Source organism: Ranitomeya imitator, chromosome 2 (genome assembly GCF_032444005.1).
Source record: "Ranitomeya imitator isolate aRanImi1 chromosome 2, aRanImi1.pri, whole genome shotgun sequence".
In the NCBI taxonomy this organism is placed as follows: domain Eukaryota; kingdom Metazoa; phylum Chordata; class Amphibia; order Anura; family Dendrobatidae; genus Ranitomeya; species Ranitomeya imitator.
In genome coordinates, this window is record NC_091283.1 from 51,583,534 (window position 1) to 51,607,090 (window position 23,557).

Here is a 23,557-nt window from a genome sequence, read left to right on the forward strand (position 1 = left end):
AAATCTCATGACATTTGACTCACAAGAAATTTGCATCAAACCAATTAATTCATCTTTAGTCAGCACCATAATTAACATCACAGTGGGGCTGAGCTGGTTAATAACATTTGTCCTTAATATTTGCAGTTACAGTGCACCGAGTCAATATTTTGAGATTTGTTTCTCAGTCTTGCCAATGGACTTGGAATCTACAGAAGAACTGAGTTCACCTTTCAGTCCCACTTCTGCCAAATGTTTCTTAATCTTGGCAGAAGTGTACAATCCAATGTACTTGGATTGTAGTCAAAGAACTAAGTTGACTTATGTGGCTAATGAGTAACTTGATATCAACACCTTAACTATATTGCTCATGAGAGATTTCATCTATAAGAAGTGCTAATACACCTAGTGTTACATTTAATTCAAAAAACCTTTGTCAAAATGGATTTCATTGGAGCAACGACTCTGTTACTAATAGGTTGTGTGATCTTCATTCTTCTAAACATAACACAATCCAGAATAGCCAAGGGAAAAGGAAAATTGCCACCAGGACCTACACCATTGCCCATCCTGGGAAATGTTCTTCAATTCAATAACAAACAAGCATTTAAATCAATATATATGGTAAGTCTATATAGCTCCAGACGGACTATGTATCAACAATGAATGGTGAGTTATTCTAGAACACAGGCAAAAAAAAATCTTTGGATCAATTATGAATTATTGATTGATAGATTAATAATGACCCCCCAGTACCATTTAGTATAAGAAAAAATATCTTGCCCTTAAATGCTGATCTACCATCCAATTTTTGGGGGTAGATCATTTTTTGCTTGACTACTTTAAATGTAAAGACCGTTTCTAATATTAATATTTAAATTGCCATTCAACATATAGAGTGCACCCTATTCCTTTGTAAAGTTGTTATAAAAAGTGAATCATTGTCAGTTTTTTTTTTTTGGTGATATATTTACCTACAGTATACTAGTAAGGCTGCCGTCACACCAGCAGTATTTGGTCAGTATTTTACATCAGTATTTGTAAGCCAAAACCAGGAGTGGAACAATTAGAGGAAATGTAGAATAGAAACATATGCTCCACTTCTGCATTTATCACCCACTCCTGGTTTTGGCTTACAAATACTGATGTAAAATACTGACCAAATACTGCTAGTGTGACGGCAGCCTAATAGTGAGGAGCGAGCGTGCTCGTCACTACTCATTACTCGATCGAGTAATTTTTGAATGTTCAAGCGGGAGCTCGAGTCCCCGTCCTGCATGTTTGATACTTTTTATACAGGAAAGATATATATCTTGGTACCATGTTAGCCAGTAGATTGAAAAATATTTAGAATTGAGGTCCCAGGCTGAGACTAAAACATTTGTTTTAGTCTCAGCCTGATGAAGAGACCTGTGTAGTCTCGAAAGCTTGCAATTTGTTACCATCTTTTCAGTTAGCCATTAAAAGATATCAACCACTGAGGATTCTCAATTGCATTGCTGCATTGATACTGCAGGCTCATACGTCCATTTAAATTTGTAATGTTGCAAGTTTTTTGAGCAGTAAAATTTTATATAGCATTTATCGTGCTACAGTAGGGTTTCTAAACCCAAGAAAAAATGATTTCTTTTAAAAATCTCTTTGCTATATTCATACTACAGTCGCATACATCCATCTCAATTGGGCAAAATTTGCTGGCATTGTAATACTGTAATTTTTCCCAGCAGTGGCATTTTATACAGCATTTATCATGCTAGAATTGGGCCATGAAAACCCCACCAAAAGAATTTTAGTTAAAAAAATCACATTGCTATGTTGATACTGAAGTGGGCACATTTTGCTAGCATTGTAATACTGCAATTTTGGGGAGCAGAGAAATTTTATACTGCATTTATCGTTTAAATTTCATACAGTCTGGCCTCAAAAGCCACAAAAAAATAAATTGTTTGTTAAAAAAAAAAAATCGCATTGCTATATTTATACTGCAGTCTTATACATCCATCTGTAGAGGGCACATTTTTCTGACATTGTAATATTGTCTGCAAAGTTTTCTCAACAGGGATACTGTATATCATGCGTAATTAAAAATGGGCAAGTCATGTGGTAAGGTACCGAGAAGTGGATGTGATACTGATGATGAGCGCAGAGGCTGAAGCCGTGGGCAAGGTGAAGCTGCCTGCTGCGGAAGCATAACAAACACACATATAATGTCGATCTAGCTTCCTGTCTCTCTTTGTAAAGGGACACAGAACACTATTCTTGAAGCCAGACCAGTGTGAATAGGTTGTTGTATTTATAGCAGATAATGCATGCAGTAACTTTGCCAGTACCAACCTATCTACCACACGGTCATCTCAATAGCCATGATTCTGGACCACATAATCCTCACGTTGACCTTCCTACATTGCTGAGTGCCAGGAGGAAAGTGATCCCATACTTGGACACTATGAAGAGCTGTTCACATTTCTATTTATAGATTCTGGCCTCTCGCCCATGCCCATTTCATGCGAGTAATGAAGAGATCGCATGTAGCAATGCTCAAATATTTGAGCAGCCACACTCACAAGAAGGCAATGGTGAGAAAATGCGCTGTTGGAAGAGCTGGATGATGATGAGACACAATTGCCAGCAATTGCTGTTGTTACTTCAGCAAGTCATGAGGAGGACCATGGTGCAGAAGTGGAAGACGAGGTGGTGGACGATGAACTCAGTGACACAACCTGGGAAGGTGACATGCAGAGCTAGGACAGCAGTGCGTAAAGGGAGCGATCCACAGCACCACAACAGGCTCCAAGAGGCAGTGGGGTGGCCAGAGGCAAAAAGAGGGCAACTGATCCCTCCCCACAGCACTAACATGGGTGAAATTACCAAGCCAAGAGTTAGGTGCTCCTTAGTCTGGCGCTTTTTTAAGGACAGCCCAATTAACCCAAAAAATAAAAATTTTCTGTGCCAGCATCAGTAGAGGCAGCACAAGTACCAGCCTGATCTCCACAAGAAAGCTCAGCCACATGCAAGAAATGCACCCAACTACTTGGGCAGAATGCCAGGGTCCAGAAACAATGTCTGCGGGTGACACCACTGCTTCAAACCCTGTTCTTTGGTCATGCCAATCCCCTGTCCACGATGTAGGCTGTTATGATTCGGTGACCTTGGAGCAGCATGAAAACTTTCACTGGAGTAGGTGGTAACTATACTGACCGCAAATCCTTATCTTAACACCGCAACTAGAAGTAGCCGTGGGGTGTACCTAACAAACCCTAGACACCTCGTCACAGCCGGAGGACTAGATATCCCTATAGATGGAAAAAGGAATACTATCTTGCCTCAGAGCAGAACCCCAAAGGATAGGCAGCCCCCCACAAATATTGGCTGTGAGTAGGAGAGGGAAGACAGACACAGGCAGAAAACAGGATTTAGCAAAAGAGGCCACTCTAGCTAAAATAGGAAAGGATAGAGCAGAGTCCTGTGCGGTCAGTATGAAAACCCTTCCAAAAATATCCACAGCAGATTATACAAAAAATTCCTCCATCTAACTAAAGACGTGGAACGTATATCTGCAACTCCAGAGACTCCTACACACAGAGCAGGAATACAATCAAAAAAACAAGCACACAGCTTGTGTGCCATAGAAAAAGAAACAGACAATTATCTTTGCTGAATTGGCAGCTAAGCAGGAGAAGCCAGACAGGGATCCAACACTTCCCAAGAAACATTGACAATTGGCAAGGACTAATGAGTCCTGCAAACCAAAATACCCCAGTGAGAATTGCAATTAGCAGATACATCTGTCCAGGACTGCAGGCCAGGGACAACTGCATTACCACCTACAACCACCGGAGGGAGCCCAAAAACAGAGTTCACAACAGTACCCCCCCTTGAGGAGAGGTCACCGAACCCTCACCAGAGCCCCCAGGCCGATCAGGATGAGCCAGATGAAAGGCACGAACCAAATCAGCGGCATGGACATCAGAGGCAAAAACCCAAGAATTATCCTCCTGGCCATAACCCTTCCATTTGACAAGGTACTGAAGCTTCCGCCTCGAAAAACAGGAATCCAAAATCTTCTCAACAACATATTCCAACTCCCCATCAACCAACACAGGGGCCGGGGGATCAACAGAGGAAACAACGGGCTCCACATATTTCCGCAATAAAGATCTATGAAAGACATTATGGATCGCAAAAGAGGCCGGAAGTGCCAGTCGAAAAGACACCGGATTAATAATCTCAGAAATCCTATAAGGACCAATAAACCGAGGCTTAAACTTAGGAGAAGAAACCTTCATAGGAACATGACGGGAAGACAACCAGACCAGATCCCCAACCCGAAGCCAGGAACCAACACACCGACGACGGTTAGCAAAACGTTGAGCCTCCTCCTGAGACAACACCAAATTGTCCACCACATGAGCCCAAATCTGCTGCAACCTGTCAACCACAGAATCCACACCAGGACAGTCAGAAGGCTCAACCTGCCCAGAAGAAAAACGAGGATGAAAACCAAAATTACAAAAGAAAGGCGAAACCAAAGTAGCCGAACTAGCCCGAATATTAAGGGCAAACTCGACCAATGTCAAGAAAGCCACCTCATCATCCTGATCAGCAGACACAAATAGGGTTGAGCGAAACGGGTCGTTCATTTTCAAAAGTCGCCGACTTTTGGCAAAGTCGGGTTTCATGAAACCCGATCCGACCCCTGTGCGGGGTCGGCCATGCGGTACGCGACTTTCGCGCCAAAGTCGCGTTTCAATGACGCGAAAAGCGCCATTTCTCAGCCAATGAAGGTAAATGCAGAGTGTGGGCAGCGTGATGACATAGGTCCTGGTCCCCACCATCTTAGAGAAGGGCATTGCAGTGATTGGCTTGCTGTCCGCGGCGTCACAGGGGCTATAAAGGGGCGTTCCCGCCGACCGCCATGTTACTGCTGCTGATCTGAGCTTAGGGAGAGGTTGCTGCCGCTTCGTCAGAAGCAGGGATAGCGTTAGGCAGGGTCCATTAACCACCAAACCGCTTGTGCTGTAGCGATTTCCACTGCCCAACACCACCTTCGGTGTGCAGGGATAGTGGAAGCTACATTTTTTTTTTTTTCCTCAGCGCTGTAGCTCATTGGGCTGCCCTACAAGGCTCCCTGATAGCTGCATTGCTGTGTGTACGCCGCTGTGCAAACCAACTGCTTTTTTCAAAGCACAAATCCTCTTGTTCCTTCCTTTCTGCACAGCTATCTTGTTTGTTTGTCCACACTTTTTATTTAATTTGTGCATCAGTCCACTCCTTATTGCTGCCTGCCATACCTGGCTGAGATTACTGCAGGGAGATAGTAATTGAAGGACAGTTCCTTTTTTTTTTTTTTTTTGTGGGAGATTAAGATTGGCATTTCTGCTAGAGTGCCATCCCTGTCTGTGTCATCTCTCACTCAGTGGGCCATAGAAAGCCTATTTATTTTTTTGCTTGATTTGGGTTATAAAATCTACCTGAAAAAATCTCTACATCAATCAGTGGGAGAAAAATATTGGCCTCAGGGCTTGTGTGCCACTCCTTACTCCTGTGTGTGCCATCTCTCACTCAGTGGGCCATAGAAAGCCTATTTATTTTTTTGCTTGATTTGGGTTCTAAATTCTACCTGAAAAAATCAATAAATCAATCAGTGGGAGATTAATATTGGCCTTTGGGCTTGTGTGCCAGTCCTAAGCGTGCCATCTCTCTCTCTCAGATAGTGGGCCATAGAAAGCCTATTTATTATTTTTTTTATTGGGTTTATAAATTTTCCCTGGAAAAAAAAAAAAAAAGTGGGAGATTAATATTGGCCTCTGGGCTTGTGTGCCAGTCCGGAGCGTGCCATCTCTCTCACAAATAGTGGGCCATAGAAAGCCTATTTATTTTTTGGGTTGATTTGGGTTCTAAATTCTACCTGAAAAAATCAATAAATCAATCAGTGGGAGATAAATATTGGCCTCTGGGCTTGTGTGCCACTCCTGACTCCTGTGTGCGTCATCTCTCACTCAGTGGGCCCTAGAAAGCCTATTTTTTGTTTTATTTGTTTTCTAAATTCTCCCTGAAAAAATCATTTTATTTTATTTGGTTTCTAAATTATTCCTGAAAAAATCATTTTTTTTGTATTTTTTTTTTCTAAAGTCTCCCTGAAAAAAAAAAAAAAAAATCAAATCAGTGGGAGATTAATATTGCCCTTTCTGCTTGTGTGCCAGTCTTGACTCCTGGGTGTGCCATCTCTCTCTCTCCAATTGTGGGCCATAGAAAGCCTATTAATTTTTTTGCTTGATTTGGGTTCCAAAATCTACCTGAAAAAATCACTAAATCAATCAGTGGGAGATAAATATTGGCCTCTGGGCTTGTGTGCCACTCCTGACTCCTGTGTGCGTCCTCTCTCACTCAGTGGGCCATAGAAAGCCTATTTTTTTTTATTTGTTTTCTAAATTCTCCCTGAAACAATCATTTCATTTTATTTGGTTTATAAATTCTTCCTTAAAAAATCATTTTTTTTTATTATTTTTTTTTTTCTAAAGTCTCCCTGTTAAAAAAAAAAAAACAAATCAGTGGGAGATTAATATTTACATTTGCGCTTCAGTGACAGTCCTGCGTGTGTGGCATCTCTCTCATTTGTTGCCACCAACAACAGAGTGTGTAACATTGTGCCTGATTTTCGTTGTGGTCTCACCCACCTGTAAAGGGGTAGCTAAATCATACTGAAGTTATAGCTCACCGTGTAAGTTGTGTGACAGCAACAAATACCGTTAGTTTGGTAACGTTTTTAAAAAAATGAGGAAGTCTGGTGGAAGAGGTCGTGGCCGGGGGCGTTCATTGTCAGCTGGTAATGAGGGTAGTGGTAGTGGTGGAGCATCAGGTGGTCGTGGGAAAAAAAATATTGCACCTAAGTCTGGAGCTGTGGAGCCAGGTTCGTCGTCTGGCTACACAAGGCCTCGAACGCTCCCTTTTCTGGGAGTAGTCAAACCGCTTTTAAAGCCGGAGCAGCAAGAGCAAGTTTTGGCTTATCTTGCTGATTCAGCCTCTAGCTCTTTTGCCTCCTCTCGTGAAACTGGTAAAAGTAAAAGCAGCGCATCGTTAGTGGATGTTCACGGTCAGGGACAAGTCGCTTCCTTGTCCTCTTCAGCAAAAACAACAACAGAGAAGAATGCAGCAGGCGACACAACGGGTTACTCCATGGAGCTCTTTACACATACCGTCCCTGGCTTAGAAAGTGAAGCAGTTAACAGTCCATGCCCATTACAAGTTGAATCTGACATGGAGTGCACTGATGCACAGCCACAGCCAGACTACTATGCTGGTCCTTTGACTCAGACCACAACATTGCCCTCGCAGGGTGCTAATCAAGAATCAGACCCTGATGAGACTATGTTGCCCCATCACGAACGCTATACCACCGACCGACACGGTGACACAGACGAAGTTGCACACGAGCTACAAGAAGAGGTAATAGATGACCCAGTTCTTGACCCCGATTGGCAGCCATTGGGGGAACAGGGTGCAGGCGGCAGCAGTTCTGAAGCGGAGGAGGACGGGCCGCAGCAGGCATCAACATCGCAACAGGTTCCATCTGCCGGGCCCGTATCTTGCCCAAAACGCGTAGCAAAGTCAAAACCTGTTGGAGGACAGCGTGGCCATCCGGTTAAAGCTCAGTCTGCAATGCCTGAAAAGGTATCCGATACTAGAAAGAGTGCAGTCTGGCATTTTTTTAAACAACATCCAATTGATCAGCGCAAAGTCATCTGTCAAAAATGTTCAACTACCTTAAGCAGAGGGCAGAATCTGAAAAGTCTCAATACAAGTTGCATGCATAGACATTTAACCACCATGCATTTGCAAGCTTGGACTAACTACCAAACGTCCCTTAAGGTTGTAGCACCCTCGGCCAATGAAGCTAGTCATCAACACAACATCCCTTCCGGCAGTGTAGGGCCACCATTTTCTGCACCACCTGCAGTATCTGTGCAGGTTTCTTTGCCAGGCCAAAGCAGTCAGGGTCAGGGAATCACCAGTTTCGTAGTAGGAAACACTGCATCTAGGGCACCGGCGGCAACAATACCATCTCCCACCGTCTCTCAGTCTGCCATGTCCACCGGCACCCCCGCTAGTTCCACGATCTCCAGCTCTCCAGTCCAGCTCACCCTACATGAGACTATGGTTAGAAAAAGGAAGTACTTAGCCTCGCATCCGCGTACACAGGATTTGAACGCCCACATAGCTAGACTAATCTCGTTAGAGATGATGCCCTACCGGTTAGTTGAAAGCGAAGCTTTCAAAGCCCTGATGGACTACGCTGTACCACGCTACGAGCTACCCAGTCGACACTTTTTTTCCAGAAAAGCCATCCCAGCCCTCCACCAGCATGTTAAAGAGCGCATCGTCCATGCACTCAGGCAATGTGTGAGCACAAAGGTGCACCTGACAACAGATGCATGGACCAGTAGGCATGGCCAGGGACGTTACGTGTCCATCACGGCACACTGGGTAAATGTGGTGGATGCAGGGTCCACAGGGGACAGCAAGTTTGGGACAGTTCTGCCTAGCCCACGGTCTAGGAAACAGTTGGCTGTAGCCGTTCGCACCCCCTCCTCCTCGTCCTCCTGCAGAAGCGAGACCTCGTCCACAGACCGCAGTCGCACAACCACTCCATCCGCAGCTGCCACTGTTGCACACCAGGTCTCCCATTATGGGGCAGCTACTGGCAAACGTCAGCAGGCTGTATTGGCTATGAAGTGTTTGGGCGACAACAGACACACCGCTGAAGTTCTGTCCGAGTTCTTGCAGAAAGAAACGCAGTCGTGGCTGGGCACTGTAGATCTTGAGGCAGGCAAGGTAGTGAGTGATAACGGAAGGAATTTCATGGCTGCCATCTCCCTTTCCCAACTGAAACACATTCCTTGCCTGGCTCACACCTTAAACCTGGTGGTGCAGTGCTTCCTGAAAAGTTATCCGGGGTTATCCGACCTGCTCCTCAAAGTGCGTGGACTTTGCTCACATATCCGCCGTTCGCCCGTACACTCCAGCCGTATGCAGACCTATCAGCGTTCTTTGAACCTTCCCCAGCATCGCCTAATCATAGACGTTGCAACAAGGTGGAACTCAACACTGCACATGCTTCAGAGACTGTGTGAACAGAGGCGGGCTGTTATGTTTTTGTGGGAGGATACACATACACGGGCAGGCAGTAGGATGGCAGACATGGAGTTGTCAGGTGTGCAGTGGTCGAAGATTCAAGACATGTGTCAAGTCCTTCAGTGTTTTGAGGAATGCACACGGCTGGTTAGTGCAGACAACGCCATAATAAGCATGAGCATCCCCCTAATGCGTCTGCTGATGCAAAGTTTGACGCACATAAAGGATCAGGCGCCTGCAGCTGAGGAAGAGGAAAGCCTTGATGACAGTCAGCCATTGTCTGGCCAGGGCAGTGTACAGGACGAGGTAGCGGGCGAACAGGAGGAGGAGGACGAGGAGGATGATGGGGATGATTATATTTTTAATGAGGAAGCTTTTCCGGGGCCAGTGGAAATTGTTGGCGCGGCAAGGCCGGGTTCTGGTTTTTGGAGGGACACAAGTGACGTGGATTTGCCTGAAACTGCCCCTCAACCAAGCACAACCGCAGATTTGAGAACTGGAACTTTGGGCCACATGGCGGATTATGCCTTACGTATCCTCAAAAGGGACACACGCATAACAAAAATGATGAACGATGACGATTACTGGTTGGCCTGCCTCCTTGATCCTCGCTATAAAGGCAAATTGCAAAATATAATGCCACATGAGAACTAATATTAGCAACCAAACAATCAACTCTTATTGACCGTTTGCTTCTGGCATTCCCTGCACACAGCGCCCGTGATCGTTCTAACACGAGCTGCAGGGGCCAGCAGACCAGAGGAGTTAGAGGGGCAGAAATCAGAAGTGGCGTTGGCCAGAGGGGTTTTCTGACCAGGTTGTGGAGTGATTTTGCTATGACCGCAGACAGGACAGGTACTGCAGCATCAATTCAAAGTGACAGGAGACAACATTTGTCCAGTATGGTTACTATCTATTTTTCATCCCTTATCGACGTTCTCCCTCAACCGTCATTAAACAATCAGTAGATTTGGTTTCCAGTACCATCTCTATGCTGACGACACCCAATTATACACTTCTGCTCCCGATATCACACCGACCTTTTTAGAAAACACCAGTGATTGTCTTACCGCTGTCTCTAACATCATGTCCTCCCTCTATCTGAAACTAAACCTGTCAAAAACTGAACTCCTCGTGTTCTCTCCCTCTACTAACCTACCTTTGCCTGACAGATGCCATCTCCGTGTGCGGTTCCACCATTACTCCAAAGCAACATGCCCGCTGCCTTGGGGTCATCCTTGATTCTGACCTTTCATTCACCCCCTACATCCGATCACTGGCTCGCTCTTCTTACCTGCATCTCAAAAACATTTCTAGAATTCGCCCTTTTCTTAATTTCGACTCTGCAAAAACTCTGACTGTTTCACTTATTCATTCTCGTCTGGACTATTGTAACTCTCTACTAATCGGTCTCCCTCTTGCAAAACTCTCCCCGCTCCAATCTGTCCTGAATGCTGCAGCCAGGATCATATTCCTCACCAACCGTTACACCGATGCCTCTACCCTGTGCCAGTCATTACACTGGCTACCCATCCACTCCAGAATCCAGTACAAAACTACTACCCTCATCCACAAAGCACTCCATGGCTCAGCACCACCCTACATCTCTTCCCTGGTATCAGTCTACCACCCTACCCGTGCCCTCCGCTCCGCTAATGACCTCAGGTTAGCATCCTCAATAATCAGAACCTCCCACTCCCGTCTCCAAGACTTTACACGTGCTGCGCCGATTCTTTGGAATGCACTACCTAGGTTAATACGATTAATCCCCAATCCCCACAGTTTTAAGCGTGCCCTAAAAACTCATTTGTTCAGACTGGCCTACCGCCTCAATGCATTAACCTAACGATCCCTGTGTGGCCTATTTATAATAAAAAAAAAAAAAAAAAAAAAAAAGGTTCCTCGCATCATGTTCTCATACACTTTATGCAGTATTAGCCCTCTGTGTCTGTACTGCTACATACTTAGGCAGGTAACTGGTTCATGCAGCTTTACATGAACACCTGAGCCTTACACTATGGCTGGTCCGAATAACTAAAGCAATTGTTACCATCCACCTCTCGTGTCTCCCCTTTTCCCCATAGTTTGTAAGCTTGCGAGCAGGGCCCTCACTCCTCCTGGTATCTGTTTTGAACTGTATTTCTGTTATGCTGTAATGTCTATTGTCTGTACAAGTCCCCTCTATAATTTGTAAAGCGCTGCGGAATATGTTGGCGCTATATAAATAAAAATTATTATTATTATTATTATAACCGTCATTCCCATTTGATTACTGGGCATCAAAATTAGACACCTGGCCAGAATTGGCAGAATATGCATTGCAGGAGCTTGCTTGCCGGGCAGCTAGTGTCCTATCAGAAAGAGTATTCAGTGCTGCAGGTTCAATACTAACAGAAAAAAGGACTCGTCTGGCTACCCAAAATGTAGATGATCTAACCTTCATTAAAATGAACCACAACTGGATTTCGAAATCTTTTGCCCCACCTTGCCCGGCTGACACCTAGCTTTCCTATGTAAAGGTCTTGCCTGTGGACTATTCTGAACGACTTTTCCAATCTCGTAATTTGCAGCACCTGATTGTCCAGCATCCGACATGTTAACACCTCCCTAAATGGCCAAAGTCCCCACACGGTGCCGTGGTATCGCCACTTGGCGCCAGCACCCGTGAGAGTACTGTTTGTCTGAAGAGGTGGGTGTGCCCGCTTTTGGTCGACAGCACTGCCACTAGGTCCCTCATAGTACAATAAAGTGTCTGGCGGTGGTGGTGCACACCCAACGTCAGACACACCGTTGTAATATGAGGGGCCCTGGGCCTGTACCGCCGGCCACAAGACAGTCCCCCCCCCCAGGTCAAACAGTGCTCTACCACTTGCAAAACTTTCTCTCACAGCTCCACCAATGTTTAGTCTATGCGCTGACATCCTTCAATGCCTGGCACTGTCAATACCATTGTATTGACATTTTTCTTATGTTAGGCCTTCGAAGCCTGTCTGCGGTCACTCCTTCCACTAGGCCTCCACCGACCTGTCTACTGCTGCCCGTGTTCCCCTGGAACCAATTTTAAATTGCCTACAGCCAGCCCAATTTATTATGTTAGGGCTTCGAAGCCTGTCTGCGGTCCCTCCTTCCACTAGGCCTTCACTGACCTGTCTACTGCCGCCCGTGTTCCCCTGGAACCAATTTTAAATTGCCTACAGCCCAATTTTTGTTATGTTAGGCCTTCGAAGCCTGTCTGCGGCCCGTTCTTTCCACTACTACTACACTGACCTGGCTACTGCCGCCCGTGTTCCCCTGGAACCAATTTTAAATTGCCTACAGCCAGCCCAATTTATTATGTTAGGGCTTCGAAGCCTGTCTGCGGTCCCTCCTTCCACTAGGCCTCCACTGACCTGTCTACTGCTGCCCGGGTTCCCCTGGAACCAATTTTAAATTGCCTACAGCCAGCCCAACTTATTATGTTAGGGCTTCGAAGCCTGTCTGCGGTCCCTCCTTCCACTAGGCCTCCACTGACCTGTCTACTGCCGCCCGTGTTCCCCTGGAACCAATTTTAAATTGCCTACAGCCCAATTTTTGTTATGTTAGGCCTTCGAAGCCTGTCTGCAGCCCGTTCTTTCCACTACTACACTGACCTGGCTACTGCCGCCCGTGTTCCCCTGGAACCAATTTTAAATTGCCTACAGCCAGCCCAATTTATTATGTTAGGGCTTAGAAGCCTGTCTGCGGTCCCTCCTTCCACTAGGCCTCCACTGACCTGTCTACTGCTGCCCGGGTTCCCCTGGAACCAATTTTAAATTGCCTACAGCCAGCCCAATTTATTATGTTAGGGCTTCGAAGCCTGTCTGCGGTCCCTCCTTCCACTAGGCCTCCACTGACCTGTCTACTGCTGTCCGTGTTCCCCTGGAACCAATTGTAAATTGCCTACATCCCAATTTTTGTTATGTTAGGCCTTCGAAGCCTGTCTGCGGCCCGTTCTTTCCTCTACTACTACACTGACCAGGCCACTGCTGCCCGTGTTCACCTGGAACCAATTTTAAATTCCCTACAGCCAGCCCAATTTATTATGTTAGGCCTTCAAAGCCTGTCTGCGGTCCCTCCTTCCACTAGGCCTCCACTGACCTGTCTACTGCCGCCCGTGTTCCCCTGGAACCAATTTTAAATTGCCTACAGCCAGCCCAATTTATTATGTTAGGGCTTCGAAGCCTGTCTGCGGTCCCTCCTTCCACTAGGCCTTCACTGACCTGTCTACTGCTGCCCGTGTTCCCCTGGAACCAATTTTAAATTGCCTACAGCCAGCCGAATTTATTATGTTAGGGCTTCGAAGCCTGTCTGCGGTCCCTCCTTCCACTAGGCCTCCACTGACCTGTCTACTGCCGCCCGTGTTCCGCTGGAACCAATTTTAAATTGCCTACAGCCAGCCCAATTTATTATGTTAGGGCTTCGAAGCCTGTCTGCGGTCCCTCCTTCCACTAGGCCTCCACTGACCTGTCTACTGCCGCCCGTGTTCCCCTGGAACCAATTTTAAATTGCCTACAGCCAGCCGAATTTATTATGTTAGGGCTTCGAAGCCTGTCTGCGGTCCCTCCTTCCACTAGGCCTCCACTGACCTGTCTACTGCCGCCCGTGTTCCCCTGGAACCAATTTTAAATTGCCTACAGCCAGCCCAACTTATTATGTTAGGGCTTCGAAGCCTGTCTGCGGTCCCTCCTTCCACTAGGCCTCCACTGACCTGTCTACTGCTGCCCGGGTTCCCCTGGAACCAATTTTAAATTGCCTACAGCCAGCCCAATTTATTATGTTAGGGCTTCGAAGCCTGTCTGCGGTCCCTCCTTCCACTAGGCCTCCACTGACCTGTCTACTGCCGCCCGTGTTCCCCTGGAACCAATTTTAAATTGCCTACAGCCAGCCCAACTTATTATGTTAGGGCTTCGAAGCCTGTCTGCGGTCCCTCCTTCCACTAGGCCTCCACTGACCTGTCTACTGCTGCCCGGGTTCCCCTGGAACCAATTTTAAATTGCCTACAGCCAGCCCAATTTATTATGTTAGGGCTTCGAAGCCTGTCTGCGGTCCCTCCTTCCACTAGGCCTCCACTGACCTGTCTACTGCTGTCCGTGTTCCCCTGGAACCAATTGTAAATTGCCTACATCCCAATTTTTGTTATGTTAGGCCTTCGAAGCCTGTCTGCGGCCCGTTCTTTCCACTACTACTACACTGACCAGGCCACTGCTGCCCGTGTTCCCCTGGAACCAATTTTAAATTGCCTACAGCCAGCCCAATTTATTATGTTAGGCCTTCAAAGCCTGTCTGCGGTCCCTCCTTCCACTAGGCCTCCACTGACCTGTCTACTGCTGCCCGTGTACCCCTTGAACCAACATCAGAAAATATAAAAATAAGTATTGTGCTTATAAAAAAGAAAATACTGGAGAGATATCAAATGCAGACATTTTAACATTAAAAACAAACACATACAACAAAAATCTGGTACAGTACTAAAAATGGCCACCAGCTACAATAACTTTCTCCTGCAAGTAGTTAACTGAAAGTTTTTTTCAATTTAAAACACAGATATGGCATCCACCGAGTGTTGTCCTGTCGCGTCTTCTTTATATTATTGCCAAGAAGATGCAAAACAATGAAAATAATAAAATCATTATTTACCAAAAAAATAGAGTAAGTCAAAACCACATTGCAAATAAACATTCATTACAAATAAAGAAGCAGGGTGCGTCCGAGGGTGAGTATACACCTAATAAGAATATAATCACCCTCGGACGCACCCTGCTTCCTTCCGACAGCCTTCCTTCCTAAGAATCAGCCCTTCCGTGGTGTAGAGAGAGGGTGTGTTACACTCCAAGGTGTTCCCCAGGTTGCCTTTCCTGAGCTTCGATCTTCATGCTCTCGTTTAGTAGTTGTCGGAAAGTAGGCTGCATTAGGCCTACAAATTGGGTATGGGGTGGAGAGAGATGGTGTGTTACACTCCAAGGTGTTCCCCAGGTTTCCTTGCCATTGCTTCGGTCTTCCGACTCTCGTTTAGTAGTTGTAGAAAACTACACTGCATTAGGCCTACAAAATGGGTATCGGGTGGAGAGAGATGGTGTGTTACACTCCAAGGTGTTCCCCAGGTTTCCTTGCCATTGCTTTGGTCTTCCGACTCTCGTTTAGTAGTTGTAGAAAACTACACTGCATTAGGCCTACAAAATGGGTATCGGGTGGAGAGAGATGGTGTGTTACACTCCAAGGTGTTCCCCAGGTTTCCTTGCCATTGCTTCGGTCCTCCGACTCTCGTTTAGTAGTTGTAGAAAACTACACTGCATTAGGCCTACAAAATGGGTATCGGGTGGAGAGAGATGGTGTGTTACACTCCAAGGTGTTCCCCAGGTTTCCTTGCCATTGCTTCGGTCTTCCGACTCTCGTTTAGTAGTTGTAGAAAACTACACTGCATTAGGCCTACAAAATGGGTATCGGGTGGAGAGAGATGGTGTGTTACACTCCAAGGTGTTCCCCAGGTTTCCTTGCCATTGCTTCGGTCTTCCGACTCTCGTTTAGTAGTTGTAGAAAACTACACTGCATTAGGCCTACAAATTGGGTATCGGGTGGAGAGAGATGGTGTGTTACACTCCAAGGTGTTCCCCAGGTTTCCTTGCCATTGCTTCGGTCTTCCGACTCTCGTTTAGTAGTTGTAGAAAACTACACTGCATTAGGCCTACAAAATGGGTATCGGGTGGAGAGAGATGGTGTGTTACACTCCAAGGTGTTCCCCAGGTTTCCTTGCCATTGCTTCGGTCTTCCGACTCTCGTTTAGTAGTTGTAGAAAACTACACTGCATTAGGCCTACAAATTGGGTATCGTGTGGAGAGAGATGGTGTGTTACACTCCAAGGTGTTCCCCAGGTTTCCTTGCCATTGCTTCGGTCTTCCGACTCTCGTTTAGTAGTTGTAGAAAACTACACTGCATTAGGCCTACAAAATGGGTATCGGGTGGAGAGAGATGGTGTGTTACACTCCAAGGTGTTCCCCAGGTTTCCTTGCCATTGCTTCGGTCTTCCAACTCTCGTTTAGTAGTTGTAGAAAACTACACTGCATTAGGCCTACAAAATGGGTATCGGGTGGAGAGAGATGGTGTGTTACACTCCAAGGTGTTCCCCAGGTTTCCTTGCCATTGCTTCGGTCTTCCGACTCTCGTTTAGTAGTTGTAGAAAACTACACTGCATTAGGCCTACAAAATGGGTATGGGGTGGAGAGAGATGGTGTGTTCCACTCCAAGGTGTTCTCCAGGTTGCCTTTCCTGAGCTTCTATCTTCAGGCTCTCGTTAAATTGTGGTTAAATGGAACAACTGCATTTGGCGTACTAGTTGGTTTGGGGACTACTAACAGTGTCTGCTGCTCCTTGCTGTTCTCCTGGTTTCCTGTCCTGAAATTCCGTTTTCAGGCGCTCGTTAAGTAGTTGTTAATGTTAGACTGCATTTGGCCTACTAGTTGGGTTGGGGCCTACTATCGGTGTCTGCCTCTCATTCCAGTTGTCCTCCACTGCAATGCCCCCTGGTTATTCCTGTGTTACCAATTTTGAACTGCATTTAGCCAACTTTATTCTTTGGGCCTATATCTGTGTTTCCTCCTCATCCTGCCCATTGCCCAGCCAGTGATAGATGAGTCTGCTGGTACATTGACCCATAACGCAACATTCCCCGTGCACGCTACACAACAACATTGTGACCCTGCTGAAAGTCAGGTTGCTCTTCCCGCATACCATACCACCTTACACGGGGACAAAGAGGAAGGTGCAGATGAAAGTGCAGGTTCCTTCATCAGGTGGGGGGAGGAATACTAGTTGGCGACGTCACTGGCACAGGGCCTCTCATAGTACGCAAAAGTGTTGCTGCCGGTGGGAGGCGCCCCCGCCGTGCAAATACACCGCTGTACTTTGAGGGGCCCTGTGCCAGTGCCAATGCCAACGAGTGGGCCCCCCCTGCTTGCTCAGGTTCACAGCACTTGCAAAGTTGAAATACTTACCTCTCCCTGCTCCACTGCCGTGACGTGGTCCAGATTTCCTGGGCCCACTAATTACTTGAACCAGCCCTACCCACCACAACTTTAGCCAAATGACCCCCAATTTCAAATGCCTTCCAATTATTATAAGGTAAATTACGCTTGACAAGCTTCATTAAGAAGAATGGATGGTTTTGACATTAAAATGGGCACTCTAGGTGTTTTCCTGGCCCCCACTCACTGCCGACTATGCTGCCCCATTGACTTGCATTGGGTTTCGTGTTTCGGTCGATCCCGACTTTACGTCATAATCGGCCGATTTCACTCGACCCGACTTTTGAGATAGTCGGGTTTCGCGAAACCCGGCTCGACTCTAAAAAGGTCAAGGTCGCTCAACTCTAGACACAAACCATCTCAAATAAGTCTCCAAAGTCTGATTAGTTCGCTCGGTCTGACCATTTGTCTGAGGATGAAACGCAGAAGAAAAAGACAAATCAATGCCCAGCCTAGCACAAAAGGCCCGCCAAAACCTAGAAACAAACTGGGAACCTCTGTCGGACACAATATTCTCAGGAATACCATGCAAACGGACCACATGCTGAAAAAACAACGGAACCAAATCCGAAGAGGAAGGCAATTTAGGCAAAGGCACCAAATGAACCATCTTAGAGAACCGGTCACAAACAACCCAGATAACCGACATCCTCTGGGAAACCGGAAGATCGGAAATAAAATCCATAGAAATATGCGTCCAGGGCCTCTCAGGGACCGGCAATGGCAAAAGCAACCCACTAGCACAGGAACAACAAGGCTTGGCCCGCGCACAAGTCCCACAGGACTGCACAAAAGAACGCACATCACGCGACAAAGAAGGCCACCAAAAGGACCTACCAACCAAGTCTCTGGTACCAAAAATGCCAGGATGACCAGCCAACACGGAACAGTGAACCTCAGAAATCACTCTACTAGTCCATCTGTCAGGAACAAACAGTTTCCCCACAGGACAGCGGTCAGGCCTGTCAGCCTGAAACTCCTGAAGAATCCGTCGTAAATCAGGGGAAATAGCAGAAAGGACCACCCCTTCTTTCAGAATACCGACCGATTCTAAGACCTCAGGAGAATCAGGCAAAAAACTCCTAGAGAGGGCATCAGCCTTAATGTTCTTAGAACCCGGAAGGTACGAGACCACAAAATCAAAACGGGAAAAAAACAAGGCCCATCGAGCCTGTCTAGGATTCAGCCGTTTGGCAGACTCGAGGTAAATCAAATTCTTATGATCGGTCAAGACCACAATACGGTGCTTAGCTCCCTCAAGCCAATGTCGCCACAATAATAACACAACCCATTCTGACGTCTGAATCCTTGTCGTTCCGTTCTAGGCAGAATCCTATCACACTGCATTGGCTCAGGAATCTGCTCTGAGGACAACACCACAGCGTGCACAGTTCTGCGCTCCCGCAAGCGCCGGTCAATCTGAATGGCCAGAGACATAGAATCACTCAGACCGGAAGGCGTGGGAAACCCCACCATAACATCTTTAACGGATTCAGAAAGACCCTTTCTGAAAATTGCCGCCAAAGCATCATTATTCCATTTAGTCAACACAGACCATTTTCTGAATATCTGACAATACAATTCTGCCGCCTCTTGACCCTGAGACAAGGCCAACAAGGTCTTCTCAGCTTGATCCACAGAATTAGGTTCATCATATAATAATCCTAACGCCTGATAAAAGGAGTCTACATTAAGCAAAGCCGGATTCCCAGATTCCAGGTAAAACGCCCAATCCTGCGGGTCGCCATGCAGCAGGGAGGTGACGATTTTAACCCGCTGAATGGAATCACCAGAGGATCGAGGTCTCAAAGCAAAAAACAGTTTACAGTTGTTTTTAAAACTCAAAAATTTGGACCTGTCACCAAAAAACAAATCAGGAGTAGGAATCTTCGGTTCTAAAACAGGAGTCTGAACAATATAATCAGAAATACCCTGTACCCTAGCAGCAAGCTGGTCTACACGAGAAGCTAATTCCTGAACATTCATGCTAGCACTAGGCTTATCAGCCACCCAGAGATAAAGAGGGAAGAGAAGATAAAGCAGACTGAAGAAAAAAAAATGGCTCAACACCTTTCTTCCCTTCTTCTGAGATGCATTTAACTCATTATGGGCCAGTTGTACTGTTATGATCCGGTGACCTTGGAGCAGCATGAAAACTTTCACTGGAGTAGGTGGTAACTATTCTGACCGCAAATCCTGATCTTAACACCGCAACTAGAAGTAGCCGTGGGGTGTACCTAACAAACCCTAGACACCTCGTCACAGCCAGAGGACTAGATACCCCTATAGATGGAAATAGGAATACTATCTTGCCTCAGAGCAGAACCCCAAAGGATAGGCAGCCCCCCACAAATATTGGCTGTGAGTAGGAGAGGAAAGACAAACACAGGCAGAAAGCAGGATTTAGCAAAAGAGGCCACTCTAGCTAAAATAGGAAAGGATAGAACAGAGTCCTGTGCGGTCAGTATGAAAACCCTTCCAAAAATATCCACAGCAGATTATACAAAAAATTCCTCCATCTAACTAAAGACGTGGAATGTATATCTGCAACTCCAGAGACTCCTACACACAGAGCAGGAATACAATAAAAAAAACAAGCACACAGCTTGTGTGCCATAGAAAAAGAAACAGACACTTATCTTTGCTGAATTGGCAGCTAAGCAGGAGAAGCCAGACAGGGATCCAACACTTCCCAAGAAACATTGACAACTGGAAAGGAATAATGAGTCCTGCAAACCTAAATACCCCAGTCAGAATTGCAATTAGCAGATACACCTGTCCAGGACTGCAGGCCAGGGACAACTGCATTACCACCTACAACCACCGGAGGGAGCCCAAAAGCAGAATTCACAACAGTAGACAAAGATGACTCGCACTATGCAACTGTTGTTGCACAGTTGCATCCATTATCAGCAAACATGCTCACAGGCTACAATACTAAGCGGCCTCATTTCCAAACTGCTTGCCCTGGAAATGTTGCCATTTAGGCTTGGGAGATGGAAGCTTTCCGAAACCTCATCACGGTGGTATGTGGTACCTAGCGGCCACTATTTCTCCTGGTGTGCCATCACCGCTTTTCACAAACCCATGTCCCATAGGATCAGCCATGTACTGATCAACGCTGTGACTGGGAAGATCCACTTAACACGAACACCTCGACAAGTGCTTGTGGCCAGTTACGCTACATTTCCCTAGTCAGGGAATATTGCCTTATAAAATCTAAGCCTTGCTGCTGTCCCTTTTCACCATGGACTGATTGATCATGTTTCATGTTTGTTATAGTATTCTGAACTCTGAAATTCATCCAAGCTGCCAGCGTTACTTGTGTTTCTCTAGACTTTGTTGCTGCAATGTACAAGAAAAAAATCTTTTCATTGCCGGCTAAAATCCCTTCTATATTCTACAATAATACCGCTCATATCTGCAATTTGTGTATGTTGAGGTGTGGCAGTAGGTATTGCATATCACAGGCATTTAGTCAGGGATTATTGCCTTATAAAATCAAAGCCTTGCTGCTGTCACTAGGGTTGAGTGAAACGGGTCGGCCAGATTCAGAAGTCGCCGACTTTTGGCAAAGTCGGGTTTCATGAAACCTGACCCGACCCCTGTATGGGGTCGGCCATGAGGTCGGCGATCTTCTGATCTGGAATCGGAATTCCGATACCGAGTTCCGATATGTTTAAGATATCGGGAATCGGTATCGGAATTCATATTTAAGTGTAAAATAAAGAATAAAAATAAAAAAATATTGATATACTCACCCTCGGACGCGCCCTGGTTTTCACCGGCAGCCTTCCTTCCTAAGAATGAGCGCCTGAAGGGCCTTCGATGACGTCGCGGCTTGTGATTGGTTGCGTGAGCGGTCACATGGGCATCACGTGACCAATCACAAGCCGCGACGTCATCTAAGGTCCTTCAGGCACTAATTCTTAGGAAGGAAGCGTCCGAGGGCGCATCCGAGGGTGAGTATATTCCTAATAGGTATATACTCACCCTCGGACGCGCCCTGGTTCTAACCCGCAGCCTTCCTTCCTAAGAATCAGCGCCTGAAGGACCTTAGATGACGTCGCGGCTTGTGATTGGTCGCGTGATTCCCATGTGACCGCTCACGCGACCAATCACAAACCGCGACGTCATCGAAGGTCCTTCAGGTGCTGATTCTTAGGAAGGAAGGCTGCCGGTGAGAACCAGGGTGCGTCCAAGGGTAAGTATATCAATATTTTTTATTTTGATTCTTTATTTTACACTTAAATATGGAACCCAGGGCCTGAAGGAGAGTTTCCTCTCCTTCAGACCCTGGGAACCATTAGAAACCCAATGCACTGCATTGGGTTTTGTGTTTCGGCTGACCCCGACCCCGACTTTTCTATAGGATCAGCCGATTTCACTCGACCCGACTTTTGAAAAAGTCGGGTTTCGTGAAACCCGACCCGATTCCATAAAAAGAAAAGTCGCTCAACCCTAGCTGTCACTTTTCACCATGGACTTATTGACAGATTCATGGTTTTTACAGTGTTCTGTACTCAGAAATTTATCAAAGCAAGCAAAATTAACTGATTTCATGTGTCCATTCACAGTCTCTCTCTAACATCTGTATATAACAGGTAGTGGTGGGAGACTTTACACTAGTGGTGCTGGAGTTACCACTTCTAAACTCTCCAGTGCTTCGTTTTAATCTATTTCTGGGTTCTTCTTGATGTATGTTTGGGATCATTGTCCTGTTGGAAGACCCATGACCTACTATAATGCAAACCTAGCTGCAATGTAAAAATTGCGACTTTCTATGTTTCTGATCATGTCTCACACCACATGGTCAGATAAGATATTAAAATGATAACATTACATTTTCTGTTGAATGTTTTTTTCACCATTGAAAGCAATGCTAAAGTACAAAAAGGTAGCACCTGTGTGTGAACACAGGTGTGGAGGAGCATTTAAAAAAAAATCAACAAAGATCAGCTCACCTCCTCTCAGTCCCACCGCGCGGATCATGTACTGCTGCAAGTAGTATGAAGGTGAAGCAGAAGTCCAGCGTGGGTGATATCCATAAAAAATAACTTTTATTCCATTTTCATTAAAAGCACATAAGTCCAAAATCCATCTTTACATCCAGAGACACAAAAATGGGTAATTAATACCAGTGACAGTCACAGGCTTAAAGTGCATTTAAAATCATACGCGTTTCAACGGTCGTGCCACGTTAGTCAATTGTGATAGGCGGCAATGACCGTTGTAACGCATATGATTTTAAATGCACTTTAAGCCTGTGACTATCACTGGCATGAATTACCCGTTTTTGTTTCTCTGGATGTAAAGATGGATTTTGGACTTATGAGCATTTTTTTTTCTCTTATTTATTTTGCTTTATATGCAAGTCATTATCCTGTAGATAATGTTTCTTAACATTTTTTCAAGTCAAATTCATTTTAGGCCGGTTTCACACGTCAGTGGCTCCAGTACGTGAGGTGACAGTTTCCTCACGTACCGGAGACACTGACTCACGTAGACACATTAAAATCACTGCATCTGTTCAGATGTCAGTGATTTTTTGCGGACTGTGTCTCCGTGTGCCAAACATGGAGACATGTCAGTGTTCGTGGGAGCGCACATATTACACTGACCCATTAAAGTCAATGGGTCCCTGTAAAACATGTACCGCACACAGACGTTGTCCGTGTGCAGTCCGTGTGCCGTGCAGGGGACAGCGCTACATTAAGCGCTGTCCCCCCCACTGGTGCTGAATCCGCGATTCATATCTTCCCTGCAGCAGCGTTTGCAGATAGACAGATAGATCTTAATTTTATACACTATTATTCATATCTTCCCTGCAGCAAACGCTGCTGCAGGGAAGATATGAATCGCGGATTCAGCACGATGCAGGGGACAGCGCTAAACTTTAGCGCTGTCTCCTGCACGGTGCATGTGGTACCCAGCGGGCACACAGGCGGCACACGTGTGCCGCTCGTGTGGCCGCTCGTGTGCCACACTGATGTGCCACGTGAGCACACGACACACGGACTCGGATAACTTCAGTACCGTTTTTATACAGTACTGGAATTATCTGGACGTGTGAAACTTGCCTTAAGTGCGGCTTTGTATGTTTTATTGTCAGTCCGTAAAAGTGGCAAAATAATCTGACAACATTGTCTCAGCACTGACCTGCGATTCAAAGAGGTCTTCCCCATGCTGTTCCCATGACATTTCAGCACTGTTTCGATTGTTTTCAGCAATTTTTAGACCCCCTCCAGACCTCCAGGGGGGCCTCTGGAAAAATGCTTATATTTCACATTGACTTTCATTATATTCGTTACTTGGGTCGAGCACCTGAGCATTACGATTTGCTCGACTCGAGTAACGAGTACCCAAGCTTTTTAGTGTGCGCTCATCAGCACTAAAAATTATTCTACAAG

General features: G+C 46.1%; 1 protein-coding gene across 1 annotated transcript in view; it reads left to right on the forward strand.

The window, feature by feature from the left end:
- The first annotated feature begins 375 nt into the window (after nucleotides 1-375).
- Nucleotides 376-23,557, forward strand: part of LOC138661795 (cytochrome P450 2G1-like) — a 64,264-nt gene continuing 41,082 nt past the window's right edge. The window contains exon 1 of the mRNA XM_069746719.1: nucleotides 376-603. Coding sequence (XP_069602820.1) covers nucleotides 421-603 — 183 coding nt within the window. The 5' untranslated portion in view covers nucleotides 376-420. The remainder of the gene's footprint in view (nucleotides 604-23,557) is intronic.